Here is a 14,499-nt window from a genome sequence, read left to right on the forward strand (position 1 = left end):
TTAGTTAATGATTAAGCAAGAACATTTTCAGACCAAGGAAAAAAGTGTAGACAGTAAATATAAGAAGCTTCAGAGCTTACCATATAGAGTAGAAAAAATGAAAATTGTTTTCAAGTCCAAGCAGTTTTGGTAACAGTGTTTAAATGGTGAATTAACACAAATCAGTCAACAGCTGGGAGATTTGGTATCTAGTTTGGATATAGGGTTTGTAAAAAAGATGAGTTAATCTTTGTGATTTTAATGTGCCTGTTTGCTTGTTTGTATTAGTTTCTACCTGGTTCCTTTCAATGTTAGTGTCAGGAATGTTACCCAGGATTTCATTCAACATTTAGCAAGCTTTGGCTGACTGTAAAATTGGTCCACCAGTTGTGTAAGCAGTTACGGGACACCTGCTGATAAATGGTCATATTTGTGAGGGGGAAGCAAATTACTTTTGGCCAATAGACTGTTTACTGGGAAAAATTGATTGTTTCTTAGCAGATAATGGATTAATAATAACTGGTCAACCCTACAGTTTCATCATTGTAATTAATGGCCTACTCTTATTTATCAGGCCATGTTAGAGGAATCTCATTGTTGTTATTATAGGATTCTTATGTGTGTCTGGTACTATATTGAGGATTTGGCTGCATTATCTTGTTTAATCCTCTCAATACCCTACTAGGATAGATAGATACCAGTGACATCTCTAGTCTACAGATGAATGAACGAGGCTCAGAGATTAAGTGACTTGTCTGAGTTTACACAGGAATGGCAGAGCCGGGACTTGACCGTGGAGCTGACTCTAAAGCTGGCCTACCCTACAGTCTACCTCCCCCCTTCCCTGGTATGCTAACTCTAAATGAAAATGGAAAACATTTATCGTGGAGGATTACATTTTATCCACGGTTGAGGTTCTTGAATTTTGTTCTCAAAAGTGCGTTCTGGTTAGAGCCTGTTCCTAGATACCTGGTTCTCCAGCATGTAATCACTTTGTCTTCTTGTTGTTGCAGTGTGACCTTAAGTAACTTTTTAATCTTTCTCAAGCACATATTGCCCCTGTTTGTGAGAATGTCATATGACCTCGCTATTTCTATTTTTTTTAAAGATTTTATTTATTTATTTGAAAGAGAGAATGAGAGAGAGCACATGAGAGGGGGGAGGGTCAGAGGGAGAAGCAGACTGCCCGCCGAGCAGGAGCCCGTTGTGGGACTCGATCCCGGGACTCCAGGATCATGACCTGAGCCAGAGGCAGTCGCTTAACCAACTGAGCCACCCAGGCGCCCGACCTCGCTATTTCTAAAGGCCTCTACATAGCCTATAAGAAGAAAGGCAGATTAATCTGGTCACCGGAGTGTTAACTTCTGCTGCTTACTCTGCCATTGATTTGTTTGGTGGTTTTGAATTAAATCACTGCATTATGTGACTGTTTCCTTATCTAAAAACAAAGTTAATAATGCTAGTTTTTGCCTTCTGATGTTGATTTTCAGTGAAGGAGAGGCCAACAGAACTTTCCTAGATCTCAGGGTACTGGGGGTATAGAGACTGAAATATTAGGCCAGGACTCAGAACACCTGGACTATGGCCTGGCTCTGCCTCCTACTAACCTACTAAAGCTGCATGACTCAGAAACCTGTTCAACCTTCCCACACTCCCCCGAAAGACCCCGAATGAGAATTAAGTGAGAAATTATGTATGTAGAAGTATTTTACGCTTTATAGGTCATCTGAGTATAAGAGATGATTATCCTCAAAGTGCCAAGTGCCATGAGATTATAATATTTGGAAATACTAGATTTGATTTAGTCCTCTGGCTTTTGTTTTTGGACTTCTTAGATGACACTTTAGTTGTGTGTTTTCACTTTTTCTTCTTCTTTTTTAGTGGTATGTGTGCAACAGAGAGAAATTATGCGAATCACTCCAGGCTGTCTTTGTTCAGAGCTACCTTGACCAAGGAACGCAGATCTTCTTAAATAACAGCATTGAGAAATCGGGCTGGCTATTTATCCAATTATATCACTCTTTCGTGTCATCCGTTTTTAGCCTGTTTATGTCTAGAACATCTATCAATGGGTAAGTGAATCTTATGTATTTTTTCCTTATCCTTAGATTTATAAAGAGAAAATGAAAGAGAGAAGTTATTTTGTTGAACGTGTTGACTACCTCAGCTATGACACTTCTACTAGTCAGAATCCTTGGTAGTGGGTCCAGTATCTTCAGCCTTCTGCAGTTATGCTTTTTAAATTCACCATAACTTGATAAAGAACCTCGTTAGTCTGTATTTCTACAGTGGGTGTTCTCCTTGGAGCAGTGCTTCTCAGCTTTGATGTGTACAAGAACCAACCTGGAGATCTGGTTAAAATAGAGATTGTGAGTCAGTAGGTATGGGGCCTGAGATTCTGCATTTTTAACGAACTCCCAAGTGATGCCCATAATGCTGCTAGTTCCCTATGGTAGAGAGTAGCAAGAACTAAGTCCTTAACATAAACTGAAGAGTAAAATCTTTGCCTTAAGCACACTTCCTAGGAGCAGGTTTTTTGGGGGGATTTAATTAATCAACACAACATGTGATGGTTTATTTCAAGTGAAGGTTACAAAATCTGTTCTTACATAATGTCTAGGCTCACCAGAATCTTTTAAGCTTACTGTGGAAGTACCTATCTCCAGAGTGATTCTCGCATATAAATCCATGGAAGAAACTTCAGGAATATTTTTTATCTTTCCTTGGCCAAATTTTCAAACGTCCCCAAGGCCCAAGAATCTAGAATGCCAAGGAGAAAATCAGTAGGGTTCAGGGTTTACGAAGCCTTGTTGGACTGCTTAAAGCCACTGGTTGGGCCTACTTTTTTTTCCCCTTGAGGTTTGGAGCCAGTTTCTCCTGAATGTCTGGATCCCCAGTCTATCATCTGGTCCTTAAATATGTTTTTAGGCACCACCAGCCATTTCTCAAGATTTCTTCCTTGATTTTCTTCATTGTTTATATGAAGTTGCCTTGTTTGCTTCAGGAAACAGTTGTTATTTTTGTGTAGGTAGTTGAGTTGATACAACTTGGTCTGACATTTTGTTTCTAAAATTGGCTGCTCTGAGGGTCTGTTCTGTACTGTATTATTTTTCTTTGGAAGGGGGACAAGTTACTGTAGCAGTAATTCTTATCCTTTATGGGGTCCTTCACCTCTTTAAAAATGATAAAAGGTAGGAGTCCTCTCTTCAAATAGTATTTACATTCAACATTTCACATAGAATTTTGGGAGATTTCAAACTCTGCACCACCTCTCACCTTCACTCCTACCCCTACCCCCAACTTCCACCCCATTGGATCCTGGTTAAAATTCCCTGATTTGGAATTTCACAGTTTGGTCAAAGAGAGGCAACACATTTAATCAATCCCTTTGGGTTTCCTTATCTATGGCTCTCACCTCCCACTCTCCCAAAACATGTCTTGTCCTGGGTCCTATCTCACCTGAAAGCTTAATTTTGAGCCTGTTGGTACTTTCCATCCATGATAGATTATTACCATGAATGCCCGTCTCTTTCTGAAATAATTACAGGCATACCTCATTTTATTGCACTTCTCTTAATTGCACTTCACAGATACTGCATTTTTTTTATTATTTAATTGGAACCTTGGGATAACCATGCATCACACAAGTCTATCAGTGCCATTTTTCTAGTAGCATTTGCTCATTGTGCATCTGAGTGTCATATTTTGGTGATTCTCACAATATTCAAAAGTTTTCCATTACTATATTATGATAATCTCTGATCAGTGATTATGGCTTGGTGAAAACTCAGCTGATGGCTAGCATTTTTTTTTTTTTAGCAATAAAGTATTTTTTAACTAAGGTATGTACTTTTTTTTTTAGACATAATGCAGTTGCATACTTCATAGACCACAGTATCTTGTAAATGTAACTTGCATATGCACTGGGAAACCAGACAATTTATTTGACTTGCTTTATTGTGATATTTCCTTTATTGAAGTGGTCTGGAAGTGGACTTGCAATATCTCTGAGATATCCTGTACTGTATGGTACTTTCTTGAATTAAGAAGATACTTATCAGTCTTCCTTTATATCATCAAGGGGAAGGCCAAGTCAGGATAGACTTGATAGCTGTTTTCAGAGTTTATATTATAAGGAAAATATTGATAAGGAGGCACACCTTCTCTATAGATTCTACATCTAGAGAGAACTTAGATTATGGCCAGAGAACCTAGGTTGGTTATTAAACACTAACAGCCCCGCCCCCCCCATGAACATCACTAACTTTGGAAATTAAAGACAAATTAGGGAGCCATACCTCTGCATGGTATGTGTTTGCTGGAAACTTTGTATTGAGCTAGGTGAGTGTCTTGGTATTTTAGGTGGGATACTTATTGTGTGGGACTGACCCACATGTATCAGGAGATCTAGCTTTTCTGGCCTCCCTCACTGACAGCATTCCCAAGCCATTGGGACTATCCCAGACTTCCCCACCTGCTCCCACCTGCTACCCCAGACTCCCCCACCTTCTCCCACTGCCCCCTAGAAGGCAGAGTTGGTCCTGGTTGAGAAACACTGGGCTTGAATTTTGATTCGACAGTTTGAATCTTTTTGTGGAGCCTCTTTTGCTCAGGATCTTTGAAAATAGGACAGTGTTTCTCTCTTTGGTGCCTTTTAAATGTAGATAAGTCAGATGACCTCCTGAGCTCTGACCTCAGATGACCTCTAGCTCTAGAGTTTTAGGATTACCACGTCCAGGTTCCCTACATCCCAAGAAGTTGGCTAGGGAAGCATGTTATTTTATAACTAGGAAAGTTTAAGCCAAATAACTGTTTTTGCAACTTGCTTTTGATCCTGTGGCAAGTCAGCACCAACTCAGGGAACTTGTGTCCCCCAGGCCATGCGGCCTGTACCCTCTTCCTGCTCGGACTCTGGCTTCTGTGGGAAACTTTGTAAAGCTCTTCCAGTCAGTTCAGTCCCTTTTCGCAGATTTGCTTTCTGCAGCCTATTGTTCCACTAGCAGATTAAAAAAAAACAACTGTCTTGGAGGAAATCGCTTCTCTCTGTAAGGGATAGTTAGCAGTCTCTGATGTCCATGCCCCCTAGTTTTTAGCGTTTCTCTGGGGCAGAAGATTTACTGTAAACACACTATTAGATATGGTTAAACTCTCCTAAGGCCTTAATGGGTAAATGGGAGAGAGGGAGTTTGTTATATGAACTCTGCAGTTTTAATCTTCTCTAAAACTGGTCTTACCAGGAGCACCAGGTTGCACGCATCTTTCCAGTCACCATGTGACATGTTGTACCTTATGATTTTTTCCAGAAAGTAGCAGTACAGTACAGATTTCCCTGCCATTTCCTAGATCCATGGTTTTCAAACTGTGTTCCAGGGTCTGAAGAGGAAGTGCCTCAGGAGCTGCTTCAGGCTGCAGGGAAAGGCCCAGATGTGGCAGCTTCTCCAAGGCTCTTAACCTTATTTCTGCAGCAGCTCTCCATTTACCATTTCTGTGTCGTCTCTGAGCTCCACTTCATTTCAAGAAAGAGTTCTACCCCTTAAAGGGAGTTGAAGAATCCCTGCCCTGGAAAGACTAGGATTTGAGCTAAGCGGGGAGTGCATTCTGCTCCCCAGCATGATGCTTCCGTGAGACTTGGTTTGAGCCACAGCTCCTGTTCCAAGAGTTCTCTCTGATCCCCATTTAACTCCTCTCCAGCTCTTTTTTTAAAGGCATTACTGTGATTTTGAATGTTTTCTAGGATCTTAAGAAATAATAGGACCCAGACAATTGTGTAATATATAAATCGATGGAAGTATGAGTCTACTTTTTAAATGCAAATTAACTGATAAAATAGGGACCACTCTTCTGCTTTTCTCTAGTGTCTCTTAAAAATCTATGCTAGTGAAGCTATTTTTTTCCTCACCCATTGTTTAGTTTGATAACAGCTTTTTTTCCCTATTTGATTTTTCTGCTTAGTGTTACTGGCTGGTGCTACAGTCTGATTCTGTTGGCCTGTAACAGAAAACATTACTCCATCCATCTCTCCTTCCTAGTTTGATGTAAATTCTTCACATTCACCTTTTAATTTCTTACTCATTCTTCTTCCCTTCCCTTCCTCTCTCATTCATCCTGTTTCCTTTCCACTTTTTATTCCTCCCCCTTCCCCACTCTTTATGGAGTATTATTTGTAATCTTAGAGCCGAATGATACCTGGAGGTATTTTCTTATTTTACTAATTTTGCTTTTAACCCTATAAATCATATAAAAGGTAATGTATAATTTAACTATATAATCACATAAAATAAACATTTTGTAGGTTCAGGAGGCTGTTGGGGCTGAATTACTGTAGTTGCTCTGAATGTATGTGGGGGTGCTTAATTTGCATGGACTCTTCCATTTTTGTCCTTTTTTTCCAGGTTGCTAGGAAGAGGCTCAATGTTTGTGTTTTCACCCGATCAGTTTCAGAGACTGCTAAAAATTAATCCAGACTGGAAAACCCATAGACTTCTTGATTTAGGTGCTGGAGATGGAGAAGTCACAAAAATCATGAGCCCTCATTTTGAAGAAATTTATGCCACTGAGCTGTCTGAAACTATGATATGGCAGCTTCAGAAGAAGAAATACAGGTATAATTTTTAGACATGGTTTGGGGTATATTTCTTGGTTTTAGATGTATTTCTTCTTATTTAGTAAATGTGCTGCCAAATCGAGCATTTGAGGAGTATATTATTTAAAGGATACGAATCAAACAATTTTCCATGATTAGAAATTTTTTAAAACTTTCCATATTACAGTAAAGTAGAAACAGAGAAAAATCATCTTTCCTTGTCAGTATTATTTTGGACTTGAGGGGACGGCACTGTAGAAGGAGAAGGGCAGGTGAAGGGCAGGTGAAGGACAACTTGGTAAAGGTCGAGCACATGGAGAGACTTTTCCCTGATTGGAATCTGACATTCTTAAAGCCTGAATTTTGTTTTTCAGTGAAAAAAAACTTTTTTTTACTGTGGTAAACTACATAACATGGAATTTGCCATTTTAGCCATTTTTAACCACTGACTGTAGTATTAAGTACATTTATGCCATGTAACCATCACGACCATCCATCTCTAGAACCTTTTAGTTTTTCCCACTGAAACTCTGTACCCATTAAACACTTATTCCCCAAATCATTCCCCCTCCCTTTCCCCGGACCCTGGCAACCACCATTCTGTGCCATGTCTCTACAGATTTGACAATTCTGGGAACCTGAAATAGGAATTACACATTATTTGTCCTCTTGTGACTGGCTTATTTCACTAAAAATAATGTCTTCAAGGTTCATCCATGTTGTGGCATGTATCAAAATCTCCTTCCTTTTCAAGGCTGGATGATACTCCGTTGTAGGGTTATACCACACTTGGCTTATGCATTCATCTCTCAATGGACACTTGGATAGCCTCCACCTTTTAGCTATTGTGAATAATGCTTCTGTGAACACGAGTATACAAATAACTGTTCAAGTCGCTGCTTTCACTTCTGGGTATATACTCAGAGGTGGAATTGCTGGATTATATGGTAAGACTGTGTTTAATTTTTTTAGGAATTGTCGTACCATTTTCCACAGCAGGTGCACCATTTTACATCCCACCAGCAATGTACAAGTTTTCCAGTTTCTCTGCATCCTCCCCAATACTTGTTATTTATTTTTTGGATAATAGCCATCCTAATGGCTATGAAGTGTCAAATCTTGGTTTTAAGGCCATCTCCAGGGGCGCCTGGGTGTTGTTAAGTTGTTAAGCGTCTGCCTTCGGCTCAGGTCATGATCCCAGGGTCCTGGGGTCGAGCCCCGCGTTGGGCTCCCGTCAGGCTCCCTGCTTGGTGGGAAGCCTGCTTCTCCCTGCTTGTGTTCCCTCTCTTGCTGCATCTCTCTCTTTCAAATAAATAAAATCTTAAAAAAAAATAATAAGACCATCTCCTGCTTGAAAGACTTAGGAAGAAGGTATTCTTAATTCAGTATGGATTCTACTGAATGGGGGAAGAAGGTGCTGGGTACAGAATGTGGGAGGTGAGAATAGGGCCTGCTTCCTCCCCTGATATTTTGGAAGCCAGGCTGAGCCTTACAAAAAAGGGAAAGAAGAATTATGCACTCACTTTCCTGTCCACCATAGTGTGTATGTTTCTGCTTATACACTCTAACCCTAGAGACTGAGCATTGGTGTAGCTCTTGGAGCAGGACTGGATTGAACTTTGGCAAAATATGGAAATTTTTAGCTTGAAGAAAAGACCAAGTCGGAAAGGGGTGGGAGGGAAGGTCACGATCAACAAATGTAATGGGATTTTATGTGGAAGGAGAGTAAGTGTTGTCTTTGGTATAATCATGCACAGCTAGCTCTCAGAAGTTGAGGTAGAGTTAGGGACATTTACCTTCCTAACAGCTTGAGCATCCAAGTCCTTGCCAGCTCTCCGTGTTTAAATAGCTGTTAGGGGTGCTATTATAGGAGACTTCTATCTGTGTGAGGTTGAGCTCCATGATTTGTAAGATCCCCTTTAGCTCCAGTAGTCTGTCTTAGGTTAGATCCTGGAGGGCCTGTGTGGTAATAAGTATTTCTTCATTTAGACATTAATGCATCAGGGGTGCCTCAGTGGCTCAGTCGTTAAGCGTCTGCTTTTGGCTCAGGTCATGATCCCAGGGTCCTGGGATCAAGCCCCGCATCGGGCTCCCTGCTCCATGGGAAGCCTGCTTTTCCCTCTCCCACTCCCCCTGCTTGTGTTCCTTCTCTCGCTTTGTCTCTCTCTGTCAAATAAATAAATAAAATCTTAAAAAAAAAGAAAAAATTAATGTATCATTTCAAAACTTGGAATGTTTTGGCCTTTGTTTTAACAATGGTTTAAATCATGCCTAATTCCTAATCTGGTGCTCTCCTCCCACTTTAAAAAAAATGTTTTGAAGGTGCGAATGGGGAGGAAGGTGTTTGAAACGTGTTCATTCTCCTCCTACCCACTCTTGCCCCTTTCGTTCCTTGCTTGTCTTTGAAGCCTTTTTTGAGACTAAATGCCTGAATGGAATTATCAGTGGAACTTAGACATTTGAATTAATAATTCATTGTATCTAGCATTTACATGCTATGTAACCTAGTAGTAAACTTACCTCCAGATGAAAAATACTTAGTTTAATTTTTTTCCTGATGTATAGCACATATGCCAAAATCTATTCACAATTTTACCTAAATAGGAAATTCATGCTGGTTGATATTCCCTCCGCCATATTATTAGGATTAAAAACATACTCACAGAAGTGGTGTTTTTCGGCACAATCTGAGGTTTTTTTTTTTTTTTTTTTTTTTAACAATCTGACATTTTAATGAGGAAGTAGTATCTCACTAAGGTTGGGATTCATCCAACCCATGATGGCAGGGCAGACTTGTAGCTTAATACCTTGTTTTTTGGCTTGGGAGCTAGCTATTTTTTGTTTCTCTGCAATGTCTGAGCGCATGAAAAACTGACTTTTTAATAAAGGTTCTGGATATCATTTTTGAAATAATACACAGAAAACAGCCGGGTTTTTCCTCTGTGTTGCTAAGATATCATTGATTTATGCCAGAAAACCCAATTGTAGAACTTAAGGATATGGCTTTGATTTTTAAAACGAAACAATAATTTTTCTTTATACTGTTGGTGTTTTGCTTTTCATTTAGGATTTATCAAAATATTGATTGCTTTGTCACGTCTGTAAAATATATTTTAGATGCCTTTGTGGCTCAGTCGGTTAAGCGTCTGCCTTCGGCTCAGATCATGATCCCAGGGTCTTGGGGTCAAGCCCCACATCAGTCTTGCCTGGTGGGCTCCTTGCTTGGTGGGGAGCCTGCTTCTCCCTCTCCCTCTGCCTGCCACTCCCCCTGCTTGTGTTCTCTCTCTCTCTGACAAATAAATAAAATCCTTAAATATATATATAACATACATATACACACACACACACACACACACACACACATATATATATTTTAAATCCTCCTGGAAGGTAAGCTATTACTTTAACTTGTGTTCTTGAAAATAATAATTCCAGGGTTAGAAATAACCTGTTTTGCAAAAGCCAAAACAGGTTTTTGCAATTTATGAATTTAAATAGGCTGTTTGACTAAGATATTAATATACAAAGGAAAGGATTATACAGTTAATTTTTGATTGTGGGCACCATTGAACAGTTCCACAATTAAAGTGACAGTACATAAAAAAAAATGATTCTGTGGCAGGGAAAAATTTTGGCAGCATGTTTTCCTTTCTTGGTCTGCTTCACCAAAAGTTAGTGGCAAAATTAGTTTAGGTGATCTGAAGGGAAGTTAGTAGATGGTGGAGGAAATACAGGTGTGGGAAGATGCTGAGCTGCGAAGGGGGGTGGGTTTAGAGTTAAATTCACATAGACCGTTCACATGTGGGTAATCAAAAAGGAATTGTATGTACATTTTTAACACCAGAGAACAGATCTTTAATGTAAGTTTGAAAGGTGCCTGACTTTAATCTCCATTATCCGGAGGTTTGGGATCTTTCTTGAAAAGAAAATATTGTAGTTAAGAATTCTGTTTCTCATGTTAACATCCTCTTTATTTTCTCTTTTTAATGAAAAGATGTTGGAGACTGCTCTTCTCTCTCGACCCACCACCCTGATGGCATTCATTCACAGACCCATTGTCAGGCTCTTTCTCACCTTATCTGGGGAGAGTGGGTTCATTGACCTGAATAGCGCATGCAGTAGGAGAGTTTCCCAGTTGTCAGTTTTACTCTGCGGGTGACTTGCAGTGTGATTTGGACAAGTCACTTCTTCCACTGTTCTCATGAGGAAGTCTTCACCATGTGTCTTATTCCTGGGCTAACATGCAGTTTGAGTGGAGCCAGTACATTTGTCTTCATTGGTGGAACTGAGTTTATAAGTGAAAAATCACCAAACAGAAGTAAAGATGAAGTTGGGCTTCTAAGCATGTAGCTGTCACTGTCCCTGTGTTAAAGCCATAATTTTCTGTTAGGAGCATGTCTTTCAAAATCTGCAGGTAATTCAGAGATGGATTTTGTGAGATTATTCTAGATTAAAACATGATGATAATGCTTGGCTTCTGCTTCCTTATAGATGGGCCTAAGACTTTTTGTTTTTGTTTTAAATCAAGTATATAATTTGTTTTTGCAATTTATGAATTTAAACAGGCTGTTTGACTAAGGTATTAATATACAAATAGTCCTTTTTAATGGTTCATCTCGGTTTTTAAAATGGGAATTGAGGGGCACCTGGGTGGCTCAGTTGGTTAAGTGACTGCCTTCAGCTCAGGTCATGATCCTGGGGTCCTGGGATTGAGCCCCGCGTCGGGCTCCTTGCTCAGCCAGGCACCTGTTTCTCCCTCTCCTGTTCCCCCCCCTGCTTGTGTTCTCTCTGTGTCTGTCAAATAAATAAAAATCTTTAAATAAATAAATAAAATGGGAATTGATAGTATTTGTATCCCAAAAGTACGCTCTTTATAGTTTGAATGAGCTACATCTAGTTTCTTAAAATCATCATTGAGTGGGGTGCCTGGGTGGCTCAGATGTTAGGCGTCTGCCTTTGGCTCGGGTCATGATCCCAGGGTCCTGGGATTGGGCCCTGTGTGGGGTTCCCTGCTCAGCGGGAGGCCTGCTTGTGTTCCTTCTCTCACTGTGTCTCTCTCTGTCAAATAAATAAAATCTTAAAAAAAAAAAAATCTAGACTGAAAAGAAGATGCGGCTGAGTGGTTTGTGCTCCTTTTATTCCACTATTCGAAAATGCTCTCAAATATCACTATGCTAATGAGTTTTCTAAAACAGCCCTCATTATACTTTTAGAATTTTCTAAGGTAACTGTGCTGTATCTACTCAGCATTATCAGAGACTTGTTTACCAAAGATCCTTTCTCCTGTTGCCTTCCGCCTCACATGCCACATTCTGATCGTCATAACCAAGCAGGAGTGAGTAATGTACAGAATTGCCTTAATCTTGTGGCTAACAAAGACTCTTTTTTTTTCCAGTGGTTAACTTTTTTATTGTTATGTTAATCACCATATATTACATCATTAGTTTTTGATGTAGTGTTCCATGATTCATTGTTTGTGCATAACACCCAGTGCTCCTCGCAGAACGTGCCCTCTTTAATGCCCATCACCAGGCTAACCCATCCCCCTACCCTCCTCCCCTCTAGAACCCTCAGTTTGTTTTTCAGAGTCCATCGTCTCTCATGGTTCGTCTCCCCCTCCGACTTACTCCCCTTCATTCTTCCCCTCCTGCTATCTTCTTCTTTTTCTTTTTTCTTAACATGTGTTGCATTATTTGTTTCAGAAGTACAGATTTGTGATTCAACAGTCTTACACAATTCACAGCGCTCACCATAGCACATATCTTCCCCAATGTCTATCACCCAGCCACCCCATCCCTCCCACTCCCCACCACTCCAGCAACACTCAGTTTGTTCCTGAGATTAAGAATTCCTCATATCAGTGAGGTCATATGATACATGTCTTTCTCTGATTGACTTATTTCACTCAGCATAACACCCTCCAGTTCCATCCACGTCGTTGCAAATGGCAAGATCTCATTCCTTTTGATGGCTGCATAATATTCCATTGTGTATATATACCACCTCTTCTTTATCCATTCATCTGTCGATGGACATCTTGCCTCTTTCCACAGTTGGTATATACATTGCTGCTATAAACATTGGGGTGCACGTACCCCTTCGGATCCCTACATTTGTATCTTTGGGGTAAATACCCAGTAGTGCAACGGCTGGATCGTATGGTAGCTCTATTTTCAACTGTTTGAGGAACCTCCATACTGTTTTCCAGAGGGGTTGCACCAGCTTGCATTCCCACCAACAGTGTAGGAGGGTTCCCCTTTCTCCACATCCCCGCCAACATCTGTCGTTTCCTGACTTGTTAATTTTAGCCATTCTGACTGGTGTGAGGTGGTATCTCATTGAGGTTTTGATTTGGATTTCCCTGATGCCGAGCAATGTTGAGTACTTTTTCCTGTGTCTGTTGGCCATTTGGATGTCTTCTTTGGAAAAATGTCTGTTCATGTCTTCTGCCCATTTCTTAACAAAGACTCTTGATAAGAGAATTCCTTCTCTCGGTGGATAAAACATTGTAAAGGACTTAGAAGTGTTCTGAGAGAGAGAGGGAGGGAGAGATCGAGAGACTGAGGGCTGAGAGTGGTGTGTTAACTGCGCTCTTCCCTTACAGTTTTAATAGGATGTCCTGTGCTTTATCGTTTTCTGTATAGTTATTCAGATATGAAGATCCTAAGTCTGAGATGGCATCTGTCTCCTGGGAACAGAGATGTGCTCAAAAGGCCATAGGTTGTAAATGGAAATTATCTTATACCACCCCCAGCCATTCTTAAAAATAGGAGGGACCCCAGGAATAGAAAACACGAATATCTGATGTATTTTATGATTAAATTCCAATGGATGTAGAAAGTAGGGTTTTTTGTTCATTTGATGTTCAAGAATTTGATGGCCTATTTCAAAAGATTTGTTTATCCATTTTAAGAAAGAGAGGGAGGGGCATTGGGGGGGGAGAGGCAGAGGGAGAGAATCCTTTAAGCAGATCCCCCTACCCTGTGGCTGAGCACAGAGCCCGATGCAGAGCTCGATCCTGTGACCCATCAGATCACAACTCATGTGATCATGACTCATGAGATCACGACCCGAGCCAAAACCAAGAGTTTGATGCTCGACTGACTGAGCCACCCAGGCGACCCTACTAACCTTGATTTCTAAGCTTAGAACTACTAACTCACAGTTCCCTGGATCTCAGCAACTAGTGGAGTTACTAAAAGAAAAGGTGACTTCTTGTATTTTGCTTAAAGTTCAAAAGAGGTAGTTTTAAATGAATGAAATGTTTTTAGGTTAAAAAAAAGGAATTTGGTGGCCTAGTTATAACCATTTTTATCACTTTATATCTTCATATGGTATTAAACATGATTAGTTCTTATAAAGGAAGTATATGTTTTTAGATTTGGAAATAGGTGAAATGCTAAATTTAAAGGAATAGGGTTGTTGTTTTTCTTTGCCTGGCCATTTTATTACTGCAAATATAAATGACAAGTGAATGATCTTGCATTTACTTGGATTTAGAAGATAAAGTTAGAGCCTGGTACTGGCATGTCAGTTATTCTTAAAGATGTCTTTAAGTGGGTTTGTATCAATCAGGTTCTTTCTGATGTTTTCAGAGTGCTTGGTATAAACGAATGGCAGAATACAGGGTTCCAGTATGATGTCATCAGCTGCTTGAATTTGCTGGACCGCTGTGATCAGCCCCTGACTTTGTTAAAAGATATCAGAAGTGTCTTGGAGCCAACTAGAGGCAGGGTGATCCTCGCCTTGGTTTTACCCTTTCATCCCTATGTGGAAAACGGTAAGTGTGGTCCGGTCACCTCTTACCCAGCATAGAGATTTATTGGTGTTTGTGAGTCTGTTTTCCTAGAATAGCCTAGAATTTAAAGGAATATGGTTAACTCATGTAAAATATCACCTTGGTTAATGCTCATCTTAATGCGGATTTTGTAGAATTC

At 40.1% G+C, this 14,499-nt stretch overlaps 1 protein-coding gene across 6 annotated transcripts in view; it reads left to right on the forward strand.

The window, feature by feature from the left end:
* Window positions 1-14,499, forward strand: part of METTL9 (methyltransferase 9, His-X-His N1(pi)-histidine) — a 48,553-nt gene that overhangs the window by 12,583 nt on the left and 21,471 nt on the right. For all 6 annotated transcript variants that reach the window (XM_028090430.2, XM_028090429.2, XM_088029025.1 and 3 more), the window contains 3 exons: window positions 1,861-2,051; window positions 6,372-6,581; window positions 14,158-14,342. In XM_028090430.2, coding sequence (XP_027946231.1) covers window positions 1,861-2,051; window positions 6,372-6,581; window positions 14,158-14,342 — 586 coding nt within the window. The remainder of the gene's footprint in view (window positions 1-1,860; window positions 2,052-6,371; window positions 6,582-14,157; window positions 14,343-14,499) is intronic.

This window comes from Eumetopias jubatus, unplaced genomic scaffold, assembly GCF_037043125.1.
Source record: "Eumetopias jubatus isolate StellerSeaLion01/CBP00866 unplaced genomic scaffold, mEumJub1_p1.0 scaffold_12, whole genome shotgun sequence".
Taxonomy (NCBI): domain Eukaryota; kingdom Metazoa; phylum Chordata; class Mammalia; order Carnivora; family Otariidae; genus Eumetopias; species Eumetopias jubatus.